The following is a 16,327-nucleotide window of genomic DNA, read 5'->3' as shown; positions in this document are numbered from 1 at the left end:
AAACTTGGGAAGTCCGATGTGCCGGTTGGCCGGCGAGCCGCGAGCATCGGCGTCACGGCCATTTGCGACGGATGCCCGGCACCATGTGGCGCCTGATGCTTGGGGGAGCATGCTCTTGCCTCTCAAGTCTGAACTGAACCACTAGCTCTCGTCACTCCCTACACACGACGCATTGGTTGTCGCGTATTGCGAACCACTCGGTCTTGGTTCTCAATTTCTGCCGTCAAGTCCAGAACCAGAAACAACCAAGACGCGTGATTTCCTTTAGAAAAAAAATGTTCACAAGAAACTAAAAAAACCACTAGTGAAGTGACAAGGGTTGGTAAATTAAATAAATTGGTTTATAATTAGTGTTGTGAGGTGACATCAGATTATTAGTGTTGTGAGCCACTAATGAGTTGTTTTTTTATTAGTTAGAGTCGATTTCCAATTTCCATCGGGGGCAAAACTGACAGCGACCAGACAGCCAGCACCAGCAGGCATCCACGGCGAACCTTTGGGGGCATATCCATCGCGAATCTTAAAGCGTTAAAGCAAAACTCGCAGTCGCAGTTACTCGCCCTCTCCACTCCGCTCGGGCAGGCGCCGTTTCCGGAGGCTTCTAAACCCTTCTTCTCCCCCGACCCCTCCACGCCGCCGCCGCCGCCGCTTCCGCTTGCCGGAGGCCATCGCCATGTCGCGGGCGGCCGCTGCAACCGACGGCCGCATCCGGAGATACGAGGACTTTGCGCGGGTGCACGCGTACCTGCTGGCCGCGGCCGGCATCCCGCCGTCGCTGCACGAGCGGCTGTACCGCAAGCTCGCGGACGAGGTCTTCGACGGCGGGGAGGTCTTCGCCGTCGATCCCTGCGAGGGAGGGAGGCAGAGGCGCCTCGTGCTCGCCTCCGAGGAACCGCTTGGGAAGGAGTCCGATGTCTTCCTCGTCGACCACGCGTGGTCCTTCCGCCTCGCCGATGCGCTCAAGCAGGCAAGTGGCGTGCGCTAGTGATGCGCGGAGTGAGTTCAGTTAGCTTGTTGAGGAGCGAAGTGTTTGGGTTTTTGAAGGGTTCAGCGTAGCTTAGCGTTTTTGTGAGTTGCGACGCGCTCCTCAATAATCACTGCTCCTACGAATAACGAATTGGAAGATTGCCATGAATCCGTTCAGTTAAATTATCTGCTTCCAGCGGAGTATGAGTCATTTCGTAAGTCCCATTTCATTTTTTTGGCTAATTGGAATGATTAGAAAACGTATGTGCTGAAAGTGTGCACAGTTGGACAATTGATCATTCACTCATGCTATAATGTGATTCCTGAAGTGGCAGCTGGAATTTCAGATACCTTAAAAGCAACTAGTGAAGTGATCTCAGCGTCGAGTTTTCAAGGGTTCAACGTAGTGTCCACTTGCAGGTTTTTTCATGTTAATATAGGTGATATCATGCTTGGGTTTTGATGATTTTGCAGTTGCGGGAAGTACCAGGATTGGCTGAAAGGATGGCGGCATTGATGTGTGTGGATTTGGACCGGAACATCGAAACTGAAGAGTCAGATGAGCAGGACGGTGAGAAGAGTGGGAGCTTGGAACATGTCTTACAAGTAGTGGAGACAGAAATGGCTAGAGTACAGGAAAGGGGAACTGATTCTGCAGCATGGCTGGAACTTGAGGAACTTGGAATTGACGATGACATGCTAGTAACCTTGGATCTATCTGCGAAATTTCCGGTCTGATTCTATTTTCTAAGAAAACCGATCTAATTCTTTTTCATGTACATGTTCTCATTTGCTCATTTTTAATACTCTTTGGAAAAAAATGGTTATGTGCTTGATGTCAAATTCCCCATAAAAATGAAATGGAAATGTTTTTATGATAGATTTATCTGTGACTTTTGGTGTTTGTCTAATACTTGAATATTTATAGTGGTGACTTCAAGAATCTTTTTTAACACTTTCTATGTTAGTTGTCTGAAGAACTGTCTGTATTCAACTGGTGACTTCAAGAACTGTTTTTATCACTTGATATTCAGTTTGTCTGAACTATTTCCTTTTGTATGTCACTAGAATCTGGTAGCTCTCAACCTTTGGGGAAACAGGCTGCAGGATACAGAGAAAGTCATGCAAGAAATCAGGAAGTGTCCAAAGCTAAAGGCACTTTGGTTGAATGAAACTCCTGTTCTTGGCAAAGGGTCAGAACTGAACTTGTCTTCTCCTTCTGTTGCCTTCTTATCTAGTTCTTCTGTGCATACGTTCATGGCAATTCAAGGGTCAAACAGAAAACAATTTGAGGAAAATTGCTAATAATTACACTGACGGAAGTTGGAAGCGATTTGTCTTTGCAAAATACTTTAACGTGCACTAATCATAGCATTCCTGCAAATCCTAGGCCCAACATTTGTGTTTTGTGGTTGTTCAAATGATTGATTTAAATATGGATGGATTTCAAATGCCAAAAGTGGGTTTGGGAAGTAAACCCGTTTGTCATCCATGCATTCTGAGCTATTATATTATCATGTGGTCCTCAATATATCATAAGAGTGGTTTTGGCTCTTCTCTTCTCACAAGGGCTAACAAATATATGCACAGTGTTTGGGGCACGTAACCTAAATATCTCAGATGGTCTACTGCTTTACATTTGGTCACAGTACATGTTTTTGGTAATAAACAGCAACGCCATGGAAGGGAAGTGTGTATCTCCCTGACTGCTAAGAATTAAGGAATCATTACTTCCTGGATTATTGGTTTCTTCTACAATTTCATGCAGTAGTCTTGTAATAGCCTATGCTATCATGTTCTGACATTGTGTTGTCCTTTTGGTGTTGCTAGTATTGACAAATCGGTTCTAGATAGTCTCTCTGGATTGGAAATATACAATTCACGTTTTACGAGTAAAGCTGGAGAGTGGGCATTAAGTTTCTGTGCTGACATTGTTGGAGCAGATAATCCCTGTTCCTTTGTGGAAAGCACATTGTTGGATAGTATTGCCACTATCGATCTTTCCGATAGGTGCATTCACAAGCTACCAGAGGTATGGTATATTGGTATCAGTGTCCTCGACTGATCTTTTATAAATAACTAACACAACTCTTGGACCCCTTTTGCTGACAATTTCCCTCTCTGCGGCGTTTAACTTCCCAGGCTTTCTCTCCTAGTAAATTGCCATCTCTGTCAAAATTGAACATTCGTGGTAATCCTCTGGATCAAATTTCTGCTGACGATCTCCTTAAGCTACTTAGTGGATTTACTCAGTTACAAGAGTTGGAGGTATTATGCACCAGCCTACATATCTTCCTGTGTGATGTGTCCTTTTTCGAGTAATTCTCTATATTGCACTGAATAGGTTCCTTTGCCTACATTATGTCACCACTGTTCCACTGACATGCCCAAGACGATGTCAGCTTCTGAATGAGTGGCATATTGCGGAACATTCACTTATTCAGTAGCATATGGTGGATTCTCTTGTTTTCTTTTGCCCCCTATATTCTTGAATTGGGTCACTAAAATAAAGTTTTACATGACAAACTCATTTCACAGGTTGACATTCCTGGTCCTCTGGGAAACAGTGCAATTTCCATTATTGAGTCTCTTCCTAATTTATCGTTTCTAAATGGTGTGAATTCTTCAAGTATAATAGAGAGTGGGAAGCATATAGTTGACTCTGCACTTCAACCGCGGCTTCCAGAATGGTCACCAGAAGAATCCCTCACTGAAAGAGTTATTGGTGCAATGTGGTTGTATCTTATGACATACCGGCTTGCTGATGAAGAAAAGATTGATGAAACACCTGTCTGGTATGATTTCCCATCTTTCTTCATCATCTTTTCTGAAGCATTACTGCCTCACTTTTAGTAACTTAATGGTGGTCTCTCAAAAGTTTGGCCAGAAGATAATCGTGCCTAGAATTAGACTAGAGGCTTATCTCAGAGATCTACCTCTGCATGATTGTAAACAGAAAATGTGGACTGCCAGCAGAGGATATTTTGTTGATCAACCATATTATCATTTGATGGTTGGTTATTTATGCAGGTACGTCATGGACGAGTTGGGCTCAGCCATGCGCCACAGTGATATTCCAAACTTCAGAATAGCTCCATTCTTGTTCATGCCAGAAGGGAAACTAGCCTCTGCTATAAGGTACTGCACTTTGAAAATCAGTTTTTCTGTAACTGAACTTTTTTCGAACCGAGGCCTTTACCCCATTTCCATTAACAAGAACGGAAATACAAGCGTTCGAACCCCTCAGCGGGGGATGAAGAAGGGGTGAGGGGAAAAGTCCACGGAACGCTCCCACTGTCCTGACTTGATTCAAGCACAGGAAGGGGGCGGCAGATATAGAACCCAGGATTCCCAGGCCCCCATACTGCAGACAGAGTTACCACGGTTTAGAGTATTACAGACTTCTAGAAACTAGGGAAGGCAACACAGAAGTGCATGCAAACTTTTCGGGACATGCTAACAAAAGATAACTGAAACTCTTCAGACTTCTTCCAGCCGATGTTCTCCATCTTCAATCATTCCTCGTCATTGTCACTGTCGTCGCGGACGTCCGGTGGAGCAGTCAGTTGGGGCAGCGGCCTCGCCTGTCCTTGCTGCGACAGAGCTCTGTACGCGTAGGAGAGCAGAACCTTCACACCGTCTTCCAGCATCCCTTGGAGCTCCGCATTGTAGAGTCCTGCCCAATAATTCATAAACGCGCAAGCATGTAATATGATTTCAGCAGGTTTTTTTTTTATCATTTTTTTTGTCAAAACACGCCCTGTTTCTGTAACCTAACTAACACTATATAGTTAGCTAATATTCAATATTTTCAGTTACACAGTTCTGTGGCCCACCCATGATGTTCATACTGGAGAAGAGTGTACCCGGGATTTCTTGTTCGGTATTGGCGAGGAGAAACAACGTTCAGCTAGGCTTACAGCTTGGTTTCACACACCAGAGAACTACTTTATTCAGGCAATTTTATTCTTTTTTACACGAAGATACTTCTTTTGGGGAGTGGAGGCTGGCGCCTTATGCTAACTCCATATATATATATATATATATTAAAAAACTTTATAGGAATTCAGGAGGTACCAGGAACAACTACAATCAAATAGCATTTGTTCTTCGACAAAAATTAAAGAGGCACCCTCAACCAAAAGTGTACGTCCAAATGATGGCCATGCACTACGAGTATATACTGACATACCTCATGTAGAGGAGTTTTTAACACGTCCAGAGTTTGTTTTCAGTAAGCAACATTCATTCCTGTCTTATCATTTGTCTCTCCTTTTCTTTCACGGATTGGCTGCTTTTCAAGATGGAAATGTGTTCTAGCTATCATTCGCGGAAGTTGTTAACCAATCCTTGTGGTCATTTTCCCTCTTCTTTCAGCGCCTTTTCTCCTCCCCATCAGAACTTATGTTAACTTGAAAAGGAATGATTAGCTTGTCAACTACAGGAGTATTCTTTTATATGGAGAATTTTAGCCTTTCTGTAGCTATTCATTTCACTCAAAATTCTTCGCATTTTTTCAATTGTTTTATCCAATAACTCTAATAAATATTATGTTATTTTTCTTGTACCCGGTTATAATACTCCATGATATATTTCACGCACCATATAATTTGTGATAGTTTGTAACATGTGTTGTCAACCTATCATTTAAAATTTTGAGGAACCAAACCAAAATTAATGTGAGCTAATTTGGTCATATTCATAACGTTTCCTTTAATACACTTTTAGAGTCATGACGATTAATGAAACTTGGGCGTCTCCCTGTATTTCTGCAAATGTATGCTTCAAAGGCAGCTTTTGACATATATTCTGTTTAACTGCAGCAACTGATCCAAAGGAGGCGGACATCATCTGGGTAAGTATGCAAGTGGATTCGGAAGTAAAGAAGGCAATAGGGCTTACGGACAAACAATACACAAATCAATTTCCTTTTGAAGCTTGGCTGGTCATGAAGCACCACCTAGCGGAGACCATCCACAAGGTGAGCTACCAGCATGTTCAGTGTGTGCCTCTCCTTCTCGTGGGCAGGGGACCTTTTACAGCTTACAATATAAATATAGAACTGGTTTGAGTTCAGCAGCATAGCCATTACTCCATTAGTGGGATCTGAAACTAAGATCAACTCATGCAGGCATGGGGCTCACCTGAATGGCTTCAACCTACATATAACCTGGAGACCCATCTGTCTCAACTGATTGGTGACTATTGCATGAGGAAACAAGATGGCCTGGACAACTTATGGATCATGAAGCCTTGGAACATGGCAAGAACTATTGACACCACAGTTACTGGTGATTTATCTGCTATCATCAGACTTATGGAGACAGGTCCCAAGATATGCCAAAAATATATAGAACGCCCTGCCCTTTTCCAAGGAAGGAAGTTCGATCTTCGGTACATTATTTTGGTCCGCAGTATACGCCCTTTGGAGATATTTCTTTCTGATGTTTTCTGGGTATGGCCTGAAAGTCTTTTGATACTTGATAAATCCATGTGTCCAATATGGTTCCCTGTCTGATGTAGATGCCTGTACTGTTTATGTTTATTTTATCGCAGGTTAGGTTAGCAAACAATCAGTACACTTTGGAAAAGACTAGCTTTTTCGAGTATGAGACCCATTTCACTGTGATGGTAAGATCCAACTCATCGCCACTTCTATGGGGTTGCATCATGAACTAGTTGCTGACTTGCTGTTGAAGATTTATTAATGTTGTATGCACTGTTCTATTATATCAAGTACCAAGTCAGGTTATATCTTCTAGCTTTATGCTTATACTGTAATCAGTTGTCATGATAAGTAACCAGTTACCTAACTGTCCTCAATCCAGAATTATATTGGAAGGATGAACCATATGAACACGCCAGAGTTTGTCAAGGAGTTTGAGAGGGAGCACCAAGGTAAAACATCCTGAATTCTATCCTCTTATGTAACTTCTGACATTGTTGACACGCAATTAAACTTTCAGTTAAATGGCTGGAGATCCATGAAAGCATACGTTCTATGATACGGTGTGTTTTTGAGTCGGCTGCTGCTGTTCATCCTGAGATGCAGAACCCTTTCTCCAGGGCCATCTATGGGGTAGACGTTATGCTTGATAGCAGATTCAAGCCAAAGATTTTAGAGGTACGTCTCAAATCCTTTCCTGTCTGACAATTGGTACCCTGGATTTCTCTTTGAGATGTTGGAAAACCTGCTTTGAGCTTGTCTTCATGAACACCAACTATAGTGATAAGTGCTTGCTCCACACAAGAGCTAGAAAAAGCTTTTTGTTTCACCATTTTATGCCCGGCTCAGTACGAAAATACATATATGCAGGTGACTTACTGTCCAGACTGCGGGAGAGCGTGCAAGTATGACACACAAGCTCTGGTAGTCACGTTGCCGTTGGCCAAGGTTTGGATATATCCGCACCTTCCCCTACCCATACCCATGAGTTAATTATCCAATCAATGCCCTCCCCGTAACTTGCCCGCTTTAATTTGTCCATACCCATTGGGTAACGGGGAAATATAGGATGGATATGGGTAAATGCATATAATACAGGATATGAATAACCAAACAAAGCCCGGTCACAGCATTCCAACAGTGAGAGATTGTTGCTTGATCTTATAATACAATAAATCTGTAGTAGCAAGCAGGATATGCACCAACGACGGATAGCAGTATCGGTATGGATATGCTAGACAAACCAAACAATAAAAATATGATTGTACAAGAGTTTGCAGGGATTCAGATGCTAGGCCTTGTAGTAGGAACAAGATGAGTGCCTCGTATATAATGTCTATTCTTTCAGAGGCTAAGAGGCAAAGATAACTTCTGCAAGAAGCTGAAGAGGGTGAATTGTTCAATGAGTACTACGAAGGCCACATGTGAATTTTAGAACCTAAGTCACATGTCCAGATAACTGGAGATGTACAATAATCGTAGCATGAGCACTAACAAATCCTCTCATCCCTATCTGTAGAGTACAAGATAACCAGAAATATTGTAAAAGTGCGAAAGAAAAGGCCTTCACATCTCATATATCGAAACAAAAGCACCCAGGGACTGCTAATCTGTATGGAAACCTGGTCTGATCCTGCTCCTGCAACAAAATAGATGGAGTTAAAATGATATAGCTCCAACAAAATTGCCTTTCTAGCCGAGCCTATAGCTATACAATAACATGTATAGCTACTTAACAGTATAGCAGCAATCATATCAAGCAAATAACAAAAGCTAAGTGATGTCATGCAATTCTGCAAGAAGTAGGGTAAAACAGGAAAGCCTACCTTAATCATCGTCAGTTTGATCTTCTTGACTTTTAGTTGGTAGAGATGGTTCAGAAGTAGGTACATTACCTTCAACACCCCTAGGCTCAACTATTTCAAAGAAAATAATGTTAGAAAGCCTATATATAAGTATCAAAAATATTTTTAGAGTAGAAATATGCACCTGGTATGCGACCCTTGAGCCAATCATGTGAGCACATTATAGCCTCAATTGTTTCTGGGAGCAGGTTACAGCGATAATCATCAAGGATCCTCTTAGCGGAACTGAAAATTGACTCAGAGGCCACGGTTGAAAGTGGAACACTCAATATATCACGAGCCATCCGAGAAATGATTGGATATTTTGGGCCATTAACCCTCCACCAGGCCAGAATATCAAAAGAAATGTTGCCAATTCCAGGAGAAGATGGGTCTTCAAGATAGATCTCCAACTCTGATTTACTATGAAGACTTGAATTGCTCTCATATATAAACTTCTCTAGCCCCAGTCTAGTTGCAAACAGACTAGATGATTGTGTTGATGAACTAGGTACTGCTGCCTCAAAATTCCTTGATGAGTTAGCATCTGATGATGTTTGGGAGGGTTGACTTGCATATTCACTAAACAACTCAAGAAATGATTTTCTTGCGGATTCAATTCTTAGTTCAGCCACAAATGGATCATAAAGCAATTTATAGTAGTACTCGATGGATTTCATTTTGTAGCGAGGGTCAAGAATTGTTGCAATCTCTAATAATTTATTTGCAATGTCCCAATATTTTTCAAACTTATCCACCATCGGTACAGCCATAGATGCAACAAATGCATCAACACCGAACTGCCACTCACGGAGAAGAAGATAAATTCCACAGAAATCATTGAAGTACAAACTTAAAGTGGGATATTTTGTACCTGAAACTCTTTTTGTAACCTCATAAAAGACCTTCAGGCAATCTGCTACACATTTAATATTCTGCCAGTCCTCCTTGGAAGGTAAGAACTTGTATGAGCTATCACATTCATGCAATCTATCAAAAGCATCACGGAATTTCATTGCTCTTTCAAGCATAAGAAAAGTAGAATTCCATCTAGTTGGGACATCAGCTTTGAGAGATAAATTAGGAGCGTTGACTTGCTGTGCAATAAGCTTGAATTTTTCCTTTCTTGATGTGGATCCATTCACATACTTGACAGTTTCTCGGATATTCCCTATTGCTGAAGAAATGACACTCAAACCATCTTGGACAATTAAATTCAGCACATGAGCAGCACACCGAATATGAAAGAGATTTCCATCCAAGTGCAAGGCTTTCTTTGACAAGAGAAATTTCTTCAACTCTCGGACCACAACATTGTTCATAGTGCAATTGTCTAGTGTAAAGCAAAATATTTTTCTATCTAAATTCCAAGGATATAGCCTACTGATGATTTCTTTGGCAATATGCTCACCCGTGTGGGGTACCTCTACATGTGCAAATCCGACGAGCTTATTGTGCAAATTCCACTCATCATCAATGTAGTGTGCTGTTAGACTCATATAGCCACTCATTTCAGTGTGAGTCCACATGTCAGATGTTAAACTGAAGCGACATGATTGTTTCTCAAAGAGTTGGTACACTTTCAACTTCTCCTCCTCATAAATCCTCATACAGTCATCCTTTAGAGTAGTTCTATGTACCAGTTTGAATGAAGGTTGCAGATTGTAGAGGAATATTCTAGTATAGTAGTGTTCAGACATGTTGAAAGAGTAACCATGAGCAAGAACCATTCTAGAAAAATCACCGCGGCTGCGTTGCTGATCAAAGATAGGAATATCTAACTTTGGACTACCGAATTTTCTTCTCTTTGACTGAAGCTTAGAACAGACTCCAATGTGGTACTTCAAATGACTTGTTCCAGCTCTATTACCAGCCACAAAATCTTTTTTACAATGCTTGCATATTGCTTTATAAGTGCCATCATCTAGCATAGTCAACTCAAATTCTTTCCAAACAGTTGACCTCAGTTTTTTATTAGCAAGCAAAATTTCTGTACTAACATCTTCCTCTAAACTTGGTTGTATCAAACTAGAGAAGTAAAAGAAAGACATATTCAGCAGTGGACAAGAAAATAATAATACACAAGTAACTGAAATTGAAGTGATTGCATTTAAAATATAAGAAAAGCAGCTGTGTGAAAAGGAATCCTTGAGGTTGACACCTTCAGAGAACATGTTAATTGAGCTGTTTTCCCTCTCTTCTGTGCCATCTGAGCTTCCAACAATCCCATGAGAGCCCATCGCATGAGCTTCCATTTTGGTACTGCATACAAAATTTAATTAGCCATTGCATATCTAGTTCATAAGCTAACATATTCAAGGAGGGAGTTGCTAGGGGCATGATTGTGATATGGAATGGCAAATTTCACATCAGTGAATAAAGCAATATATTAGTCTGAATTGAGTGATTGCTAGAGGCATCACTGAATTGAGTTGTTTGATGGCTTCTCTCAGTGAGGGATCGATCATGTGTAGCTTTCATGCACATTAGTTCAACAGTGGGTGTGGTTTCCTAGTTTCTGCGATCTCTTGGACTCTCTTGCATGCATCTTGCACTCCTGCATAGCACTACTGCACTACCACAGTGCATAGCACTACTGCACAGTGCATAGCACTAGTGCACTACTGCACTACCATAGTGCATAGAGTAAGGTAACAGCTGCTTTAACACAGTGCATAGCACTACTGCACTACACTATCAGCTGTCACAATAGAGTCAAATTTGTGAGTTCCTACCTGATTGATGCAGATCGAGTGCCTTGGAAGGTAAGCATGCGTCAAGAGAGATGTCACGAGCAGGTAGGTGCAGACGGCTTCAATCCCACAATTGAAGGTCGAGGTCGTCAGCCAGCTGCGAAAGATCCACCCAGCGACGGCAGAGCTCGGACTCGGCCGGCGCGCCGGCGGAGCTCTCTCCTCACTCCGGTCGTCGTCGACCTCACACGCGCTGGAGGGTGGGATCTGCAGCGCGGGGGAGGGCCCGCGGCGGCGGAGCTCTCTGCCCCACGCGCGGTCACTCCGATCCTAGTCGCCTACAGGGATGGGAGGGTGGCAAATCAGGATCTAAAGAAGATGGATGCAAACAAAAACACGAGGAAGAAGATGAAGAGTCTGTACTGATCGGACGATGGCGTTGCGGACTCGCCCTGGCAGCGACCGGACGACGGCGTCGCGGACTCGCCCCTGGCGGCGACGGGAGAAGCCCCGCGAGGTTGCCCGCGGCGGCGGCGGCGCGGCCGAGATCCCCTTCAGCCTAGAATTTGGGTAACGGGGAAGGACGGATAACTACAGTAATACCCTCCCCATACCCGTCTCACATATGGATATATCCATCCCCTGCCCGTTAGAGACGGGTACATCCGTACCCTACCCGTTTGTTATGGATGTGGGTTTGGGCAACGGGTTCAGATATCCATTGGCAACTTGATCTGGTAGGAATCAAGAATACCATCAGAGGCAGTGATTTTTTCAACACGGTGTTTGGCTGCCTCTTTCTCGACGAGCAAACAAATGTATCGCCATTGTAACCATCACCCGAAAGGCTGTTGTGACTCGTAAGTCGCAACATCGAATTTATCACATGGCATTTATAAGCTGTCAGTTTTTTTTGCCCTGTTTCTGATCTTTGTTTGCCGAAACTTTCCGTGAAACTAATTGCGCTCTTGTGCTGGTTTTCGTGAGACTAATTGTGCTTCTGTACTAGTACTTGGTCTTCAGCATCGTTGCTGATGAGATTTTGCTGCTGCTTATGCTCTCAGGCCTTCCTGGCAGGTTCTATTTGCTTGATAAAAACGCTGCATACTTCGATCAAAAGACACATAGCGCAAGCTCAGGTTTAGGAAAAGCACGTCCTGAAGGCAAGCTAGCCCTTACCCCTCTGATACTCATACTCACAGTAACTTGAAAGCATCGTCATCGTACGATTTTGCATGCTCGCGTGTCAGGAACTCGATTCATCAATACTGCTATTTATACGCAGCTACACTGATCACTGAGATCACTGAACCTGAACAAAGACATGCTAGCTAGCTCTATACCGGCCAAAAGTCGGAGAAAACCAATCCAAGAGCTACCATGAGAGCAGCAGCTGGTCGTGCTGCCAGCATCATCCATCGAATCCTCCTCTCTCCCTCCTCGCCGCCCTCTGCGAGTCCGACCCCGACCTCCTCTTCGACTACTGCGTCGCCGACCCGGCGGCGGCCGCGTCCTTCCACCTCAACGGCCTGCCCTGCATCGACCCGGCGGCGGCGCGCGCGGAGCACTTCGCCACGTCGGCGCTCTCCCGCGCGACGAACCCGTCCGCCACGCTGTTCGGGTTCAACGTGACGCTGACGAGCGCCGCCACGTCCCTCCCCGGCGCGAACGCGCAGGGGCTCGCCATGGCGCGCATCGACCTGGCCCCGGGCGGCGTGGCGCCGCCGCACTCCCACCCGCGCGCGTCGGAGGTGGCGCTGGTGCTCGCCGGCAGCGTCCTCGTCGGGTTCGCGGACACGTCGTACCGGCTGTACACGCAGCTGCTGCGCGCCGGGGAGGCGTTCGTGTTCCCGAGGGCGATGGTGCACTTCCTGTACAACATGGACGTGGCGGCGCCGGCCGTGGTGCTGTCGGGGCTCGACAGCCAGAGCCCCGGCGCGCAGCTCGTGCCGCTCTCGGCGTTCCGGACGGAGCCCCCGATGCCGGAGGAGATCCTCAAGAAGGCCTTCAAGATCAACGGCCAGGACGTGCACAGGATCCAAAAAAACCTTGGCGGATAGTCATCATAGAGACAAAAGAAATTCTACTCTGCTTTCTCAGATTTTGCATAAATATCTTTGGATTATAACAAGTTTAAACATGGGACATCTAGAAAAAAAATAAAAAGGGCCGAAACTAAAAGTTTGGGCTTCTTTTCACCATGGCCCAGAGAGAAATACGAAGAGTGACACAGGAATCATGTTTATGTCACGCTGATGCACACAAAGGCTAAGTACTTAAAGATTGATGATCTGTGCATCTGACTTGTGAAGGTTTCTGGACGGTATTCAGGCGCAAGTTTTCGCTCATCAGTTAATTTGCGTGCGTATGATGCGTTGGAAAAAAAAACCCGGCGAGACCTGCTGCACGTGTGGGTGGGGGGGGGGGGGGGGGGGGGGGGAGCCGGGCAGCAGGCATGAAGAAAGAACACGGGCAATCTCAGTAGAAAAAGTCCGAATTACACTATCTAACTATTGTAGAAATTCGATTTTCAACCATCAACTACGAAATCAGATATCATAGGCCATCCAACTGTCGAAACCAAGCAAATTTGGTCCCTGAGTGGTTTCCAAGATGGTTTTGTAAAAAGATAAAAATTCTAGTTAGATCTAAAAAATCAAAACTAATTCATTTTAAATTATAAATATGAAACTAGTACCAAACTTTTTTCTAAAAATGTAACCTATCTACTATTGCTTTATTTGAACCTTAGTTATTAAAAAATAATAGACATAATTACATGCAACTAAATATTATAAAAATAAAAAATTGGATCTAAATAACTAAAAAGTATCATGCCAATAGACATGTTATATTTTAAAAAAAACTTTTGATACCCATTTCATATTTTTTGACTTAAAACGAATTACTTATGATTTTTTAAATTTAAATTTAAATATTTTTAATTCTCACAAAATAAAAAACCATCTAAGGGGTCAAATTTGTCCGGTTTCAACTGGATGGCATTTGTTATCTGATTTTATAATTGAAGGTTGAAAATCAAAATTTTATGATAGTTTGAGATCGGCCTCCTTTTCTATTTTTTCTCCTTCCTTTGTAAAGGAAGAAGAGATCGATCTCTCAGATACCACTTTTTACTCTCCTTTTAGGGGCACCGCTGAATTCCCACGGCCATGGCCAAGCTCCGATCCATGGGTATCAATCTTTATCTTGTTCGTCGTCTTCTTCTACGTGAATCTTCCATTGACAAGCAAGCAAGCATGACCCAATTTTCCTCTCTCTCTCTCTCTCTCTCTCTCTCTCTCTCTCTCCTCTCTCTCTCTCTCTCTCTCTCTCTCTCTCTCTCTCTCTCTCTCTCTCTCTCTCTCTCTCTCTCTCTCTCTCTCTCTCTCTTGTGTGGCCATCGTTTGTCCTTGTAGAGCAGTAACATTGTACTCTTCTGCGTCTCGTACGTCTACGGTCTACTCCTGACGTGAATCCGTGGTGGTTGGCGCGACCTCTTCCTCCGTCGCCGACGACCTCCGGGACGCGATCTGAAAGCAGAGGCAAGGCGCCTCTGCTTTCTACGCCCCCGGTCGAGCCTTTTCAGATCCCCTCTTTTGGATAGCATCGACATCGATCGGTAAAGGCGAAGGACATGGCGAATGAGGCCGTCATGCCCAGCATCTCGTTTCCTGTCCAGATGTTCTGCTCGTTTCTGGAACACGACTAGGGCTCGTGTGATTTTCGACGCGGCTGCCTGAATTCAGAAAGTATGAATGAACCGTCAAACAGGACAATCTGAAATTCCGAACGCGATCCACTTTGCTCGCGGCAGGTGAAAACCCGTCAGATAGACAAGCGGCTTACGTGATTTTCTTACAAGACGCGCGAGGTCATGAACGCAAGATTTTCTCTCTCATTTAGTTTCTGCATCCCTTATGTGCTAAACTTGAGAAGAATACATGATCCAAGACATCCATGAAATTTGGCAGGAGGCTGCCTATTAGCCTAGCATGCCGCAGCAGTTGCGGAGTTCAAACTTCAAACGGCACGGCATGATATTCTCTATTCTGCAGCGACAGCTAGTAGAGAAACAAAACCTGAACATGCTGAATGGCTGCATGAATCACAGTGGTTCAAATCAGAATTCAGAAGGCACGAGTCGTGTACAACTGATCTTGAAAGGAGATCAGACTGACAGCATACAATTCATCTGGATCTGAAACGGATTGCAACTTCAAACTAGAATAATCCTGATTCTTGTATGTGTATCCGTCATGGCTTCATATTTTGTAAGAGCAGACAAGGCGTACAGGCACTGCTTCAAACATGTGCCGCGCACGCTCCAATTACAGGCCATTCCAAGGGTCCCATCGATCGTTTTCGGTTGTTCTAGGTAAGGACCGATTCGTCTGCCTCCCAGCCCAGAGCCTGTCTTCGTCTCAAGTCATGTGGGACTGGAGATGTGTTCTCCTGGTGAAGTTCAGATATGTGTTCTCAAAACTATTGTGCAGACGCAATCTAGTTTGCTGATACGAAGTGTTCAATCCTGCACCTAATCCCTGACATGGACATGGCATACTATACACTGATAGGTCGTCTGACAGAGATGGAATCAAAAGGGTCGTTTAAAAAAGGGGTGGCTGTTTCTGAATTGAAAGTTTTTCTTCCTTAAGAAAATTGGAAAGACAGTAGACTTTACCATTCTGTACGTGAACAATTTCTAAAGGCGGCGTGGTTTAGCTTTGCTTGCTTCTTCCGGCGTTGACAGTAAGCTGGTTAAAGGGCCGCTAGGTTAACTTGGAATCGTTAACTTGGTGGCTAGTTTTCATTGTCGATTGTTGTTGACAAATATTTTGCTCAAAGTCAGTGTGTTTCGAATTTCAATCAGGCTAAATCATGTCTCGTTGAAATTCGAAAGATTCAGCTATAGTAGATCACCAAAATTCAGCATCTCTTTGAATATAATTGCGCCATGGAAAAAATGGTGACGTCCATGACTGAATGGATGGGCAGGGTTTAAATGATGGAATCTTGATAGCAAATTCAGCATTTCTTTGAATTACGCGGTGGCAAAAAAAATGGCGTGTTCATGATTGAGATGGATGGACAAGGTTTACACGATCAAATCTAAATCTAAGGCCAGCATATATGATACATGCATTTCCATCTCGAAATTAACTATATATTTCTATATAGAAAGATTATATAAGTCGGCAGCCTACCCATCCTTTTTTCTCTCTTTGAAACACCCTGACAGCCGGCATCCTTTTTTTCTCATATACTCCCTTCGTCTACAAAAGAATGCAACTCTCGCATCTCAAGGAGTCAAACAATTTCAATTTTGACTAAATTTACACAAACATTTATAATACAAAATAACTATCATTAGATAA

The 16,327-nt window shown here is 43.6% G+C and overlaps 2 protein-coding genes and 1 pseudogene across 8 annotated transcripts; 2 read left to right on the top strand and 1 right to left on the bottom strand.

Moving 5' to 3' along the window:
* Positions 1-559: 559 nt before the first annotated feature.
* Positions 560-11,999, top strand: LOC120647120 (tubulin--tyrosine ligase-like protein 12). Of its 6 annotated transcripts, XR_005664692.1 has the most exons (17): positions 560-967; positions 1,441-1,698; positions 2,035-2,159; positions 2,797-2,998; positions 3,109-3,234; positions 3,505-3,761; positions 3,997-4,104; positions 4,782-4,923; positions 5,029-5,200; positions 5,790-5,947; positions 6,098-6,421; positions 6,523-6,597; positions 6,795-6,864; positions 6,933-7,090; positions 7,283-7,360; positions 8,466-9,211; positions 9,413-9,853. XR_005664692.1 is itself a non-coding variant. In XM_039923751.1 (16 exons), exons 1-16 carry the CDS (start codon positions 674-676, stop codon positions 11,780-11,782), a joined length of 2,619 nt encoding a protein of 872 aa, XP_039779685.1. In that variant the 5' UTR covers positions 560-673; the 3' UTR covers positions 11,783-11,999. The 6 variants fall into 6 exon arrangements, 5 of the variants coding, with proteins under 5 accessions (XP_039779685.1, XP_039779688.1, XP_039779687.1 ...); XM_039923751.1 differs by lacking the exons at positions 8,466-9,211; positions 9,413-9,853 and adding an exon at positions 11,687-11,999 and having other exon boundaries at positions 7,283-7,336; XM_039923754.1 differs by lacking the exons at positions 8,466-9,211; positions 9,413-9,853 and adding an exon at positions 11,005-11,502.
* On the bottom strand, positions 7,785-11,122 carry LOC120647121 (zinc finger BED domain-containing protein RICESLEEPER 2-like). Of its 2 annotated transcripts, none has more exons than XM_039923756.1 (4): positions 10,992-11,122; positions 8,402-10,518; positions 8,239-8,328; positions 7,785-8,051 (listed from the first exon to the last, which is right to left on the bottom strand). In XM_039923756.1, the coding sequence occupies exons 1-3, from the start codon at positions 11,027-11,029 to the stop codon at positions 8,240-8,242; spliced, it is 2,244 nt and encodes a 747-aa protein (XP_039779690.1). In that variant the 5' UTR covers positions 11,030-11,122; the 3' UTR covers positions 7,785-8,051; position 8,239. The 2 variants fall into 2 exon arrangements, with proteins under 2 accessions (XP_039779690.1, XP_039779691.1); XM_039923757.1 differs by having other exon boundaries at positions 7,785-8,045.
* Positions 12,000-12,154: 155 nt separating the features above from the next.
* LOC120647122 lies at positions 12,155-13,241 on the top strand (annotated as a pseudogene).
* Positions 13,242-16,327: the final 3,086 nt, after the last annotated feature.

The sequence above is a fragment of the Panicum virgatum genome, chromosome 9K (genome assembly GCF_016808335.1).
Source record: "Panicum virgatum strain AP13 chromosome 9K, P.virgatum_v5, whole genome shotgun sequence".
Classification (NCBI taxonomy): Eukaryota; Viridiplantae; Streptophyta; class Magnoliopsida; order Poales; family Poaceae; genus Panicum; species Panicum virgatum.
This window is presented reverse-complemented; position numbering and strand designations above follow the sequence as displayed.